Raw genomic sequence first — 12,289 nt, 5'->3', positions numbered from 1 at the left:
GGAGGTGGTACAAGGCATGTGAATGTGAGGCCCCCCGAGAGTAGTGCTGGGCTCCACCACTGTCCCATCCCCAGCTGGTACTGCCATCGATGTGGGATTGTGTGCGTGCGCGCGCGCGCGCGCGCGCGCACACACACACACACACACACACACACACACACACACACACACACACACACACACACACACACACACACACACACACACACACACACACACACACACACACACACACACACCTATTTATAACCTCCGTTAAGTCCGGATTCCAGTTCATGTTGGGGTTGAAGTAAATGTTCACATGCTCCTAACAGACCTGACCGCTTCAATTGACGGGTGCCCACACACAGTCGGGTCCTGCCCCACACACGCAACTAGCTTTTTAGTTTGCGCACACACACACACACACACACACACACACACACACACACACACACACACACACACACACACACACACACTGCGGTGTTAGTTCAGTTAATAGGGTTTGCATTCCAGACACACATTCAAATACCCAGACACCCCTTCTCACAAGTATCTGGATGAACACACCCACAAACACACACACTGTGACATTCTTAAGGACCTGCATACATACATGTATTCATGCGTGCGTGCACAATCACACACGGTTTAAACGTCAAAGAGTACCACCGAGAGTTCGTCAAGCTCTCCCATTTTCTGCGCCTCAACGTGCTGCCCTCCTTCACTCCCTTCACTCTACACCTCGTCTCCATTCCTCTCTCCTTCCTTTCCTTCCCTCGCTCTCTTTCTCTCTCTCTCTGCCGTGTGGATAATCTGCCCAGCATTAATACCTGCATTCCGACAGCCTACAGGAACGTCTCAACAATGTAGCCTTGTTCAGGTGCAGAAAGAGAAAGACCTCACTGAAAAATACATGTAAAAAGTGGTGCAGTGAGGAGTCCCACGGCTACAGCATGTATGAAGCGAGGCACTTAATGATTCGAGATGAACACAGTGGAGTGGAATGTACTTGGCTCTCTGTGCTGCCTCCAACACTCAAAGCCAGTCCATAAAGAAAATAGATGATATCAGTCAAGTATAGCACTTATTAACTCTTACAGTCTATAAGGCCAGGATGCACAGGATCAATTGCCATGCAGCTGAGCCATGCTGCTTTAACGGTGAGTGATACTTCAGCATTATAGTTCATTGATTTTCAATGATAACATATTGTGATGGAAGATTATATTATGTTGTCTTACAAAGTGGTGCAAATTATAGGTGCAACGAGTAGTCTATTAATCACAGTCAACAGAATTAATTAGTGACAATTTTTACAGTCAATTAATTATTTAAGTCATTTCTTGGCTCATGTGTCTCAATTGTGATGCATTATGTTTTACATAACTGTTAAATGAATGTCTTGGGGCTTTGGACTGTTGGTTGGACAACAAAACACATTTGAAAACTTATTTTTTGTAAACCAAACAATCGACTTGTTAAAGGATAAAATATTAAGCAAACAAATCCATAAAAATGAATCATTATTTGCAGCCGTAGTCAAAAGTAGTTATGCCAAACTAACGGAAATTCAATACTTATTTATGTGACTGGCCATGCTGTGATATATTTCAATTTGGTAAAATATTCCTTTTCATATAATGAAATAGATTTCCAGCCGTAAGTAGGAGTGAGACATAATGAAAAGCAGTGACATACTGAGAGCTCCATCCCTCCCCTCTGCCTGTCCCCCTTTGTCAGGCCTTATTATTGAACATGTGTCCTCTCTGCCCCTGCCATTAACCATCCCCACCCTCACACACTGCTTTCAATGCACAGGCGCACAGGCGCACAGGCGCGCGCACACACACACACACACACACACACACACACACACACACACACACACACACACACACACACACACACACACAGGGCAGCACACACTCCCAAAGTGCTTAATTGACATGTGGAGTCGGTGCATCTTTCATCATTCTCCAGAGACAAATCTTGAAGTGTGTTTGTGTGTGATGTGGGTGAGGAATGGGATCAAAGGGGGTCCTCCAAGCTGCCTTGTCCAAGACCTCTCAGCCTCTCTGAGCACTCCCGAATCTCTAACGTAGTCGCTCTTCACAAGTACCGCATGTTCAGTTGGCTTCTGCTTCATAGTCATTCTGTACCAATAATTGTTAACTAAATTTAGTCTTGCTGCTGCAACAGGCCCAGGGCAGAATGCAAGATGCTCTCGGGCCAAAACACTGGGTTTATAATTACTTTATCCCTTAATAACAAGAGGCTAAATCAGTTAGGAACTCTGTAAGTCTAACATTATCCCCACAATAACTATCCATCACGTTTGTTGTTCTGCAGATTGCAAAGACATGTAATTGGGAATCATTTAGCCTGATGGAGTCATAACCCAATTGAAAGGCATTGATTTTGGATTAAATATTCATATGGATCGGGAGCAAGCTTGTACTTTTTTCCCGCCAGGCTGAAGGAAAATGCAGCTATGAAACTTGACTCTCCTTGCATTACCGGAATATGGACACAACTGATGAACAACACAGGAGATTCGGCGTTGAATTTCCCAATAAAACCAAATATAAAAAAGGCACTCTACTTATTGGATCAGCAAAGTCAAGTGCCTTTCACTGTACAGATGCAAATGTATTAATATTGTAGCACCGCTGGAAAGTGATTGTGAGTCTTCTGGCTTGATTATTGTCATTAACTGAACCGTCAGTCAAAAAAGAAGGAATTCCCTTCCCCTACTGCTCAGAATCACCAGGGATTTGAGACACCCTGCTACCAGTGGCTCCTTCTGTTCAGGCTACTGTGATGATTAGGCAACACATGGTCCAGAGAATGCATGTATTTTGTGTCTGTCCCTGGCAGGGACGAGAGACAGATGACGGCTGGAGGGTGAGACACGTGAGAGGGAGGGAGAGACAGATGAGTGCGAGAGATGTAGAGGGGGAAAAAAAACACAGTGATAAAAGGGATGATTTACAGAGCTGGGCGTAAAGCAGGGTGTGGTAAAGCGAATTCCAGGGAGAAATGTAACTTAAAGATAAAAAAAAAGACTCAAACTAAAGTTAAGAACAGAATGCGACTTGGGAAGAACATTAACAGTCAGAGCATGGTAACTTTACTCCTCTACTCTCTTTCAAAGTCAAGTTCACACAGGCAGAGAGGAGAGATGGGAACTTTAGGGCTGTGGTCGTTGTTTCGGAGGGGGCTCAGGTAAGCGAAACCTCAACAAAACAAAGACGAGTTATGTCCTTGGGCGAGCCCTGAAAACTGACACTGGATCTGTTCAACGATGACACTCTGGCCTCGTTCTCAGGTAACGTGGGGAACCCCCTTTTCTCACACAAGCAGACATGGAGTCATGGTGAACAACCAACACACAGAATACTGACATAAGCTGAAAAGTATATTTGGTACCACCTCACGCACAAACACTCCCCCCCCCTTCTACCATCTGCAGCTCCTCCTCCTCCTCCTCTTCCCTTCATGGAGGATTAATGTTCCCACTCCTGTCTCCCAGGTCCCCACGGTTCAGTTAAAGCAATAAGATCTCATTGTCAAACAGTGCCCAGCCACACTGGAGAGGTTAACCACCGCTGCTTAACCATTAACTAGATTAAAGTCGGGAGGGGGGTGTGGGTGCAGGAATGTTCTCTGACAGATGGAAAAGGGAGATTGGACATGAAAGGTGGTTTAAAAGAGAGAAGAGTAATGGCAGTGGTTTTTGGCCAACCTCTGCGGCGGTCGTTTGAGTAAATGTACGCACACGCGTGCACACACGTCAACACAGAACATTCTGTAGGCGAGTTAACTTCACGTCACCCTCATCTTCTGGTTATCATTAATACAATCCAGATAAGGGAGGAAAAGAATCCCTTGAGGCTCCGCCGTCATATTTCTGGAGCTACTCCTTCAGAAGAAGGAACTACTGGGTCAGAGGTGCATTCAAATATCAGTCCACAGGCTTAGACTCAGTAGCATGGGAAGTGATTCAAATCATGTACAGTCATTTTGAAGAAGCATGTCAAATAAATACTCAAAAATCAACGAGACAAGCAAGTTAAATCAGGGGTGCTTTCACAGCAAACATATAGCTGTACTCTCTCCTTTCCCCACACCAGGAAAAGCCACTGGTGTGGAAAGACACTGTCTGAAAGACAGAGGTGGTAATGAAACCCAAGTGTGTGTGCGCGCGCGCGCGTGTGTGTGCGTGCGTGCGTGCGTGTGTGGCTTCTTTGGAGGGATGCATTCAACAACTGCTGCTGAGGCAACTGTTGATGTCTGAAAAGCAACAGCTTGCGGGGCTCCCAGAGGACGCTTCGCCAGCCAACAGTCAGATGGAGGGTTTAGGGTTGGAGGGGCGCAGGGGTTAGGATTTCCTCTCTACTGCCAGGAAAATGATCTCCTTGGCCACAGATCCAGGCTTTTCCATGACATTCCCCATTCCTAATTGGCATTCGTCAATCCTGACGTACTCCGCCTGTCTGATCCTCACTGCTGCTATCTCTGCCTGTATCGCTTTTGTTTTGTTTCAACCCCCACAGTCGCGCGCTACATGATTGATTAAAACAGTTGGTCACAAGAGGGTGTAGTAGTATAAATGCCATTTTCTGTGGCAGGCACAAAACATGTAGGCCATCATATTTCCTTGACGTTTTATGACACAGATCTGTACAACGCGTGGCTAAAAAAGCTCAAGCCAATCCTGCTGCTTTATCTATTCCTACAACAACACGCTGAGGTATGGAGGCTCTTATCCGCGTCTTGCTACAGCACTCTCCTGCTAAATGGATTGGCAGCACTTAACCTCGTCTCCCGAAAGAGCTTTGTGAATTTTCAATTTTGCTCCAACCCTGATTTGCCTCCCCCACCATCCCATACACAGAGGTAGAGACAAGGACACCCATACAGACACATGTAGACGCTTTTCAAGGCTGCATTTGAAATTACCCATCACCGTCATCTTCCTCCCTCGAGACGAGAACAACATGACTGCTCGGTGGCTTCACAACAGTCAGCTGTAATCATCTCTCATCCCATCCCTTGATCTCTCTTTGTCTGTCCCTTCCTCTCCGCTTCCTTCCTTTCCTCCCTACAACTCCCACTAATGACAAGCCAGCATCCTCCAAGCAACAGATGAAACCAAAACAACTTCTAGACAGCTTCTTTTACACCTCATTCTAAATATTCATGACAGTGTGTATGGAGGTTTTTCACAACAATGAAACTTAAAGTCGAGACTCAAAGACAAGCAGAGAGAGACACCAAACTGGAATGTTTTCTATGCAAATAGAGAAAGAGTGAACATGCCAAGCGGGGGAGGAGGGGCTTCTCTTATTTTTAAATCATCAATAGTGGCCATAAATCTGCAGAGGAACGTCTCTGGGGATGGGCGTGAATGCAAACACAGCCTTCTCCCACTGAAACACAGCAGGCAATCTTCCTGATGCTATGCAGGGTTATTAACTGTGCGTCATGCACAAAAGCCCAGAGGTCAACAAACGCAAAAACAACAAGGTAAATCACAGCGAGCTAACAAAACTGGACGTGAAAAAAAAACCTACTCTGAAGTGTCATTGACGGTGGAGCGAAAGAGAGACGGACCGAGGTGGAGCGATGGACAGACAGACGAAGATGGGGAAAAAAGACCGAAGCTAATCCGGTGAAACACACCTTTTGTTTTATGTATGCGTAGCTGTGGAAGTGTGTGTAATCACAGCTTTGGCTGCAGCTCTTTTGAAGTTCTTGCGGGGGATTCAAGGACGAAAAAGCCGGGGGATAAACTTTTCCCGTCTCCGGTGTGAACCACATCATTCTTACTAACTTGACTTCAATCACGTGAATGCAACCTATCATCTGCTGATGCCCGGTTGCTGATTGCCGGCTCATCAGCCAACATCAGTGTGCTATCACATTGCTGTAATTGACTTTAATGTGTCGTTCACTGCAAATAATAAACACCAGTGGGCATGTGTGAAAAGGCTGGCGAGCTCAAATCCCCTTAGCAGAGCTCAATGATTACTAAATGGACTTCCTAACACAAGCCAACCACAACATGGTATTTACCTTAACTGACTAATGTTTAACTGGTGCCCCCCCCGAGTGAAACCCAGTCAAAGAATGCACACAGCTTTGCACCTATAACACTGCCTCTTGATGGTGAGATGGAGGCCGCATTGGGGCCACTTGTTTGTAGATGGATTACTGCCTGTGACTTGTGGTGAGAGGGGGGCTTTAAAGCAAGAAAGGAAGCCCTTGTCCATAGAAATTTTTGAAGTGATGACAAACAAACACACACATTACAGAGCGAGCTCGGACATGTCCGGAGGAATGCCACTTATTCCGTCTCAGTGCTCTGTTCCGTCACTGTCACACACACATATGTACGAGCACGCGGCGGGGAATGAACCACCCCAATAATTACAGCCCTTCCATTCCAAGGCCCACTCCCCCAGAGGCCTAAAAAACAAGGGGGCAGACATGGACTTGCTCTCCCCCAAAGCAGTCACTATCAATCTGTCACTCACTGCTATACGAGCTTCCAGTGTTGCGCAACACCAGAATCCTGTAGTTAGCGGCTCTACATGTGTGTGCTTCCGGGTGAGGTGACATATTATGTGTGCAGGTGTGTTAATAATGTGAGGTTGTGGGAGTGCACCCTTCCTGGTCCGTGAATGCATGCTATATGTGCATGCCTGTTACTATTTGCCATCTGTGCATTTAGGAATGCACACATGTGTATGCTTGCAGGAGACTAAAAGCAAATGCCCCAGGACAGTTGTGAAAAGAGGTCCCCTGGCTTTTATCTCCTCATGGCTAAATGGCTCTTTTTCTGGCCTAATACCATAATAATTACACGTCTGCAGGGGGTGCACTTTTGATGTGGCGCTGGCGGGGGGGGCAGAGAAATTAAAAGTGAGGAAATGACTGTGGGAATTAAGGTGGCAATCGACAAAGAGGCTGACGCTGCGTGTTAGACCTTAACACCTTGAACTCAGCTGATGCTTGTCGCTGCGATTCTTTCCGCCGGTTCCTGACCACTTTGGAGTTTCTACAGTTTAGCGCAAACTCATCTGACCATTGACTCTCCTTTTGTATCTTAATGTCTCTTTGTTCTTTTTACCCCCCAAAAGAAAGTGAAGCAGTGCCAGCATTAAAGTGAAGTTATTGCTTTGAAAAAAAACATACTCAGAAAAAAAACACTGATTGTATTTCAACTACCTTATATCTCTTTGTAGTTTTGTGAGGCTTTAATGCTGTAATGTATTTTCCTCAACATCCGCTCAAAAAAAAAAAAGTGTTTCTAATTTGAGAGTCTGTGGTTCAACAAGCTTCAGACACCTAAAATGAAGTTATGTTTCAGCATGTTTCTGCCGTCGATGCTTGTCCCGCCATGGAGAAGGCAATGGCATCTCAGGAGCGTACAGAAGAGGAGCCATTTACCAACATGTCTGGGTCAGCGGGTCAAAGGGTCAGCGGCGATCCTGGGCACCGGCATGCTGAGCATTTCGGGGCGCCCCTGTCATGCATCACATATCCATGTGTCACAACTACAAACATAAATACAGGCTCAAGAGATGACATGGGTGTTACGTGTCCCGTGGTTCCGTTTACTGCCCTTCTATGCTCAGAACTGACTACATAGTTTGAATTTGCCTGTGCATGTGACCAGTAATTGTGAGAATGTGGGTCTGTGTGACAGAATCCCAGTGAGATCCAACAAGAGCTGCTATTATTAGACAAAACTATGAGAGAGAGAGAGAGAGAGAGAGAGAGAGAGAGAGAGAGAGAGAGAGAGAGAACGAGAGGGAGAAAGAGAGGGAAAGACTTCAGTAACAGAGGGATTTGGCAAACTTTCACTTTGAACAAATCAACATTTGTAGCTCTTAAGGGAAATAATGACTTTCCTTCCGTCAGACTTCAGCCTGGGGGGGGGGGCACCTGGAACTCAGCCTTTGTGCTCAAAAGCACCGCAGCTGTACAGAGGGATGTGATTAACACTGCGGCCATCAATTACAGGGCACTTTTTTTTAGTAGGCACCTGTTAAAAGGCTCCATGAAGGACAGACAGCCAGCAAAGCACAACTGTCTCTGACGCCAGGGAGGAGGCAGTCGCTCTGTAAGAGCAGATCCGGGGTGGTGTAGAGGCGGTATGTGGAAGGGGAGGGGAGGAGAAGTTACACCAGGTGAACTTGGGAGGAGGAGGCTGATATACAGAACGCTATGTTTGCATAAAATGAAAAGAGGTTGCTTGACATCGATGTGAAATGATGATAATCATACAAGGATGCAGTGAGTACAGTAAGCGAGAGATAAAGTGCTATAAAACAGAAGGGGGGGGGGGGGGGGGGGGGGGTGCAGAGCATTTCCAGCCCCGCCCTTCAGCTCATCCTGCTTCAACCCACTCAGACTCTCTGCACAGGCCAGGAATTAGAAATAACTTTCACAAGATGACCACAACGCATTCCAGCAAATTTGATCTTCGCAGTCAAATAGAACCCACACAAACTTTCAAGTCCAACACATGAGACACACAGATATCAACATCAAGCAAGTAATCTATTATACATGACAGTTGGAGGGAGTGAATTGGACATGAACCTCTACGGCAAACGCAAAACCAGGTCAATACTAAACTTGCAGCTTAGAGCAACTCCTTTAATGGATATATGGTCAGTAATCAGAAACTTTACTTTGACGGGGATCATGTGAGGCTAAAGTCAAGTTGAATATAAATTGGCTTAGTCTCTCTGGCAGCACCCAGGGGTGCTGAGGGCGAGGCGCGCTGCCAGCAAAGGAGACGCAAATCCCGCAGATCAGACATCAAAGCGCTGGAAACTGCACCCAGCAGCCAGACATAGCAGCGTGGATGAGCCAGAGTCAGGCAAAATAAAAGCTTCACATCTCTCACCGTTAAGGAAGAACATGTTTAGAATATCCGAAACATTCTTGGAAGGTCTTTTTTTTTTTTTTTTTTTCTTAAGATTTGACAAACACTTTATTTACACATAAACATTACGATTGTTCAATCCGTGTTTTATTTTGAAAGTTCAATATGTTTTATTGTGGCGGCATCGCAGAGGTACATGCTGCTGTTTTGGTGTTATTGAATTGGCAGCGGGGTGCAGACTGAAATAACGGTGTGCGCTTTTAAAGTGCACTCAAGTGCGGAGCTGAGACTTACCGCACAACTACAAAGAGCCACTATTAACCCTTTAAAACATCCCGTCAGCGGAGATAAACCGGGGTCGGGGCTGCGCAACCGGACGGCTACTATTTGTTTTTCACCAGTTAGGCTACTGTTGAAACCAACAGGGCTTGTTCGATCGGCTACATGTCGATTTTTGGTTAAATCCGGTTTTCCACCTGCTATCGACGTGTTTCTGGCTTATCTGCTCCGCCGGTAACAGGTTGCTCAACATCAACCAACCAAATACAGAACAAACAACTAAGTGTGCAAGTAGAACTACTCAATGAGCCGCTTCTGACTGCGGCACGTACGGACAGGTCTGTCCGGTGAGCAGCGGACCTCTTAAAACTCGGGAGTCCGCGAAAGAGTAAAGTAAGAATCTGCAGCCTGAAGCCATGAAAAACTAACCAGCACCGCGTCTAATGCATTGTAAAGTTACTAAAGCGGGGTATCATTTCAAAAATAAAATAAAGTAGCGGAAAGTATCAAAGAGAATTACCTTGAAATGCCCAGAGCAGCAAGGTGCACAGGAGCGACGTGCGTCCGAATGTGGTCCCGTCCATGGCCGCTTTTCTAACTTTTTCAAGGAAAAGTATATCACTTTGTTTATGGTTGTAGAGTGTGGAAGTCTGGCAGCAGCGACTCTTCTTTCTTCTTTCAATGCTCCACAGCTTTCTGGACTTCTCTCTCTCTCTCTCTCTCTCTCTCTCTCTCTCTCTCTCTCTCTCTCTCTCTCTCTCTCTCTCTCTCTCTGCAAAGGAGTGCCTCTCTCTCGCACACACACACACACACACACACACACACACAGAGAAATCTGATGCTGGTGGCAGTCTTCTTGGTTGATGTATTTGCACAAAAGGTGACCCCCCCCCCCTCCTCCTCCTCCTCCTCCTCCTCCTCCTTCTCCTCCCCCCAATACAACCCCTCCCCTCTCTCTCTCTCTCTCTCTCTCTCTCTCTCCCTCTCTCTCTCCACCTCTCTTGCAGTGAAAAGACCTGCTTGACTAATCGCGTGGGTCCACTGGGGCCCGCAGAATTTCTTTAAAGCCAGTTAAAAGTGATTTTTATCATGAGGCTGTCTCATTGCAACACCCAAAAACCTACCCTAGAAAATAACTTGAGTTTTATGGGGGTGAAAATTCACCCAAGAATGAGAAGAACGGAAATAAGCTCCCATGTCCCAATTAACACAGAACAGTCTTTGGACTTGTTTAGAGTGATATCAACATGGCCAACTTAACAGCTTTAAATTAAATCTCTTTTATGATTTGGAAATTGTGGAGCATGGAATTGGGAAAAAAAATTCTTAATAAAAACCATAATAAAATAGGCAGTTGAATAATTAACTGTTGATTAAGTGGGAAATTGGAAAAGATGTTTTTTATCCATTATAGCTTAAGGCTAATACATTAATCTGGCAGGTTACTAATCATCATTCAGATGTCTTGATCTTACCCTAAAACTAATTGGTTGGAGTATTAATCGCCATTATTTGGCTACTTTGTTCTACAGACAAATTTCCTGCCCCGGTTAGGCCTTCAACATTGCATTTGTCTCAAATGATGAATTTAATTTTCAAAACAACCGGGGGCAATTTCTTGACAGTGGACTAAACTGTCTCGCCTTGACAGACATACCATTCATTCCTAGACATGTAATCTCTTTAGAATCTGTTTGGGTATTTACTGGGCATGGTAAAGTTCAGACATACAGTTATCATGAGGGGCTAAGTGGCTTATTCGCAATGCGATAATACCAGTCGGAGTGCCTGGAGTGTGTGATCTATGAAGTTGAAGCTCCATAAACTAGCAGTTGGAAAGCATAAACATGTCAATCCCTTATAAGATGGCTTAATGGAACCACTGCCCATCTAAGTGCACAAAACAAACATCTATATCTCCTTGGAGTTTCTTTCTACTGGAGACTGTTTGGCTGCCACTCAATAATCGGCACACCCTGCAGGTAATAATAGTCCCTTGCAGAGCAGTTGCATTCAAAGACACACATTCCAAACATAGTTGGTCCAAAAACAGCTGGTTAATATTTTCTCAGCCCCGTTCGAAGGGGAGAGGCGATACTTGCTCCACTGCATCGTACACACAAAAACACTGATAGTTGAGCTGCCTGGAACACACACACACACACACACACACACACACACACACACACACACACACACACACAGTTGTTCTAGAGGAAGACACTGGCGGGAATTTGCATCAGCTACTGAGAGTTTGATGGGGCGCAGGCAGTTTACCATCACACCGTCTCTTTCTCTGAATCTCTCTTCTTCTCTGTCTATTCCCAGCAATGACAGCGGGAGGGAAAAAAGCCTTTCCACTGACTATCTCACATCAATACAGCCTCTCATCCTTGATATCGACCCAGTCATAATCATCTCTCCGTGTTGTAAAGACATGAGATCCGCTACAAGTCTCCTGTCCTGTGGTGAAGGACTAAGCGCTGCGTAACCCGCACACTGCCTTACATCAGACCTGTGTCATGCCGCATAGCTGTGGCTAATGCTGATTTAGCAGAGCGAGGGGCATTCTTACACAAGGACTTTTTGTCATACACACTGTACAGTAGCAGTGGCTGTAATTTACCGTATTGGCTCATTACCTAATGGAGCTGCAGGGGAGGAGATGAGAATGAGGATGGAGGAGGACAATGAAGAAAACAGAAGAGGACATAAAAAGTAAAAGGAAAGGGGAATTGAGGGGAATATATAAAGAGATTAGGATTAATGTAGTAAAGTAACAGAGGCAGGAAGGAGTGAAGAATAAAGTGGAAGAAAGATTTCTTGACATAAATTCCAGAGTATTTGCTGAAGTAGGTCTTGGTGACAAATGGTTGCTTATTGTCTCAGAGTTTAGCTTTTTTAGATAGCACAGGTGGAGCAAAGGTGGAGTAAAGGTGGGCTTAAACATGGGAGGAGGTAGCCCTGTGCCTGATTTGTAAAAGTGGTGTCAGACAAGAGTATAGTTTTAAAATGACAGGGTGACCATCGTTATCAGACAAACTGTGTTTTGTGTTCTTTGACATAATCCACTGAGTGCAGAGCACTGTTGAAATGCTATTATTTCAGAACCATGAACCCCAT

At 45.4% G+C, this 12,289-nt stretch overlaps 1 protein-coding gene across 3 annotated transcripts in view; it reads right to left on the bottom strand.

The window, feature by feature from the left end:
- bcam (basal cell adhesion molecule (Lutheran blood group)) overlaps nt 1–10,033 on the bottom strand; it is a 47,695-nt gene extending 37,662 nt beyond the window's left edge. For all 3 annotated transcript variants that reach the window (XM_068735463.1, XM_068735464.1, XM_068735465.1), the window contains exon 1: nt 9,687–10,033. In XM_068735463.1, coding sequence (XP_068591564.1) covers nt 9,687–9,750 — 64 coding nt within the window. In that variant the 5' untranslated portion in view covers nt 9,751–10,033. The remainder of the gene's footprint in view (nt 1–9,686) is intronic.
- Nucleotides 10,034–12,289: the final 2,256 nt, after the last annotated feature.

Source organism: Cebidichthys violaceus, unplaced genomic scaffold (genome assembly GCF_023349555.1).
Source record: "Cebidichthys violaceus isolate CVI_PGR_0920_01 unplaced genomic scaffold, fCebVio1.0.p SCAF_7, whole genome shotgun sequence".
NCBI lineage: Eukaryota > Metazoa > Chordata > Actinopteri > Perciformes > Stichaeidae > Cebidichthys > Cebidichthys violaceus.
The sequence above is the reverse complement of the archived record's forward strand: the minus strand, read 5'-3'. Positions and strand labels throughout refer to the sequence as shown.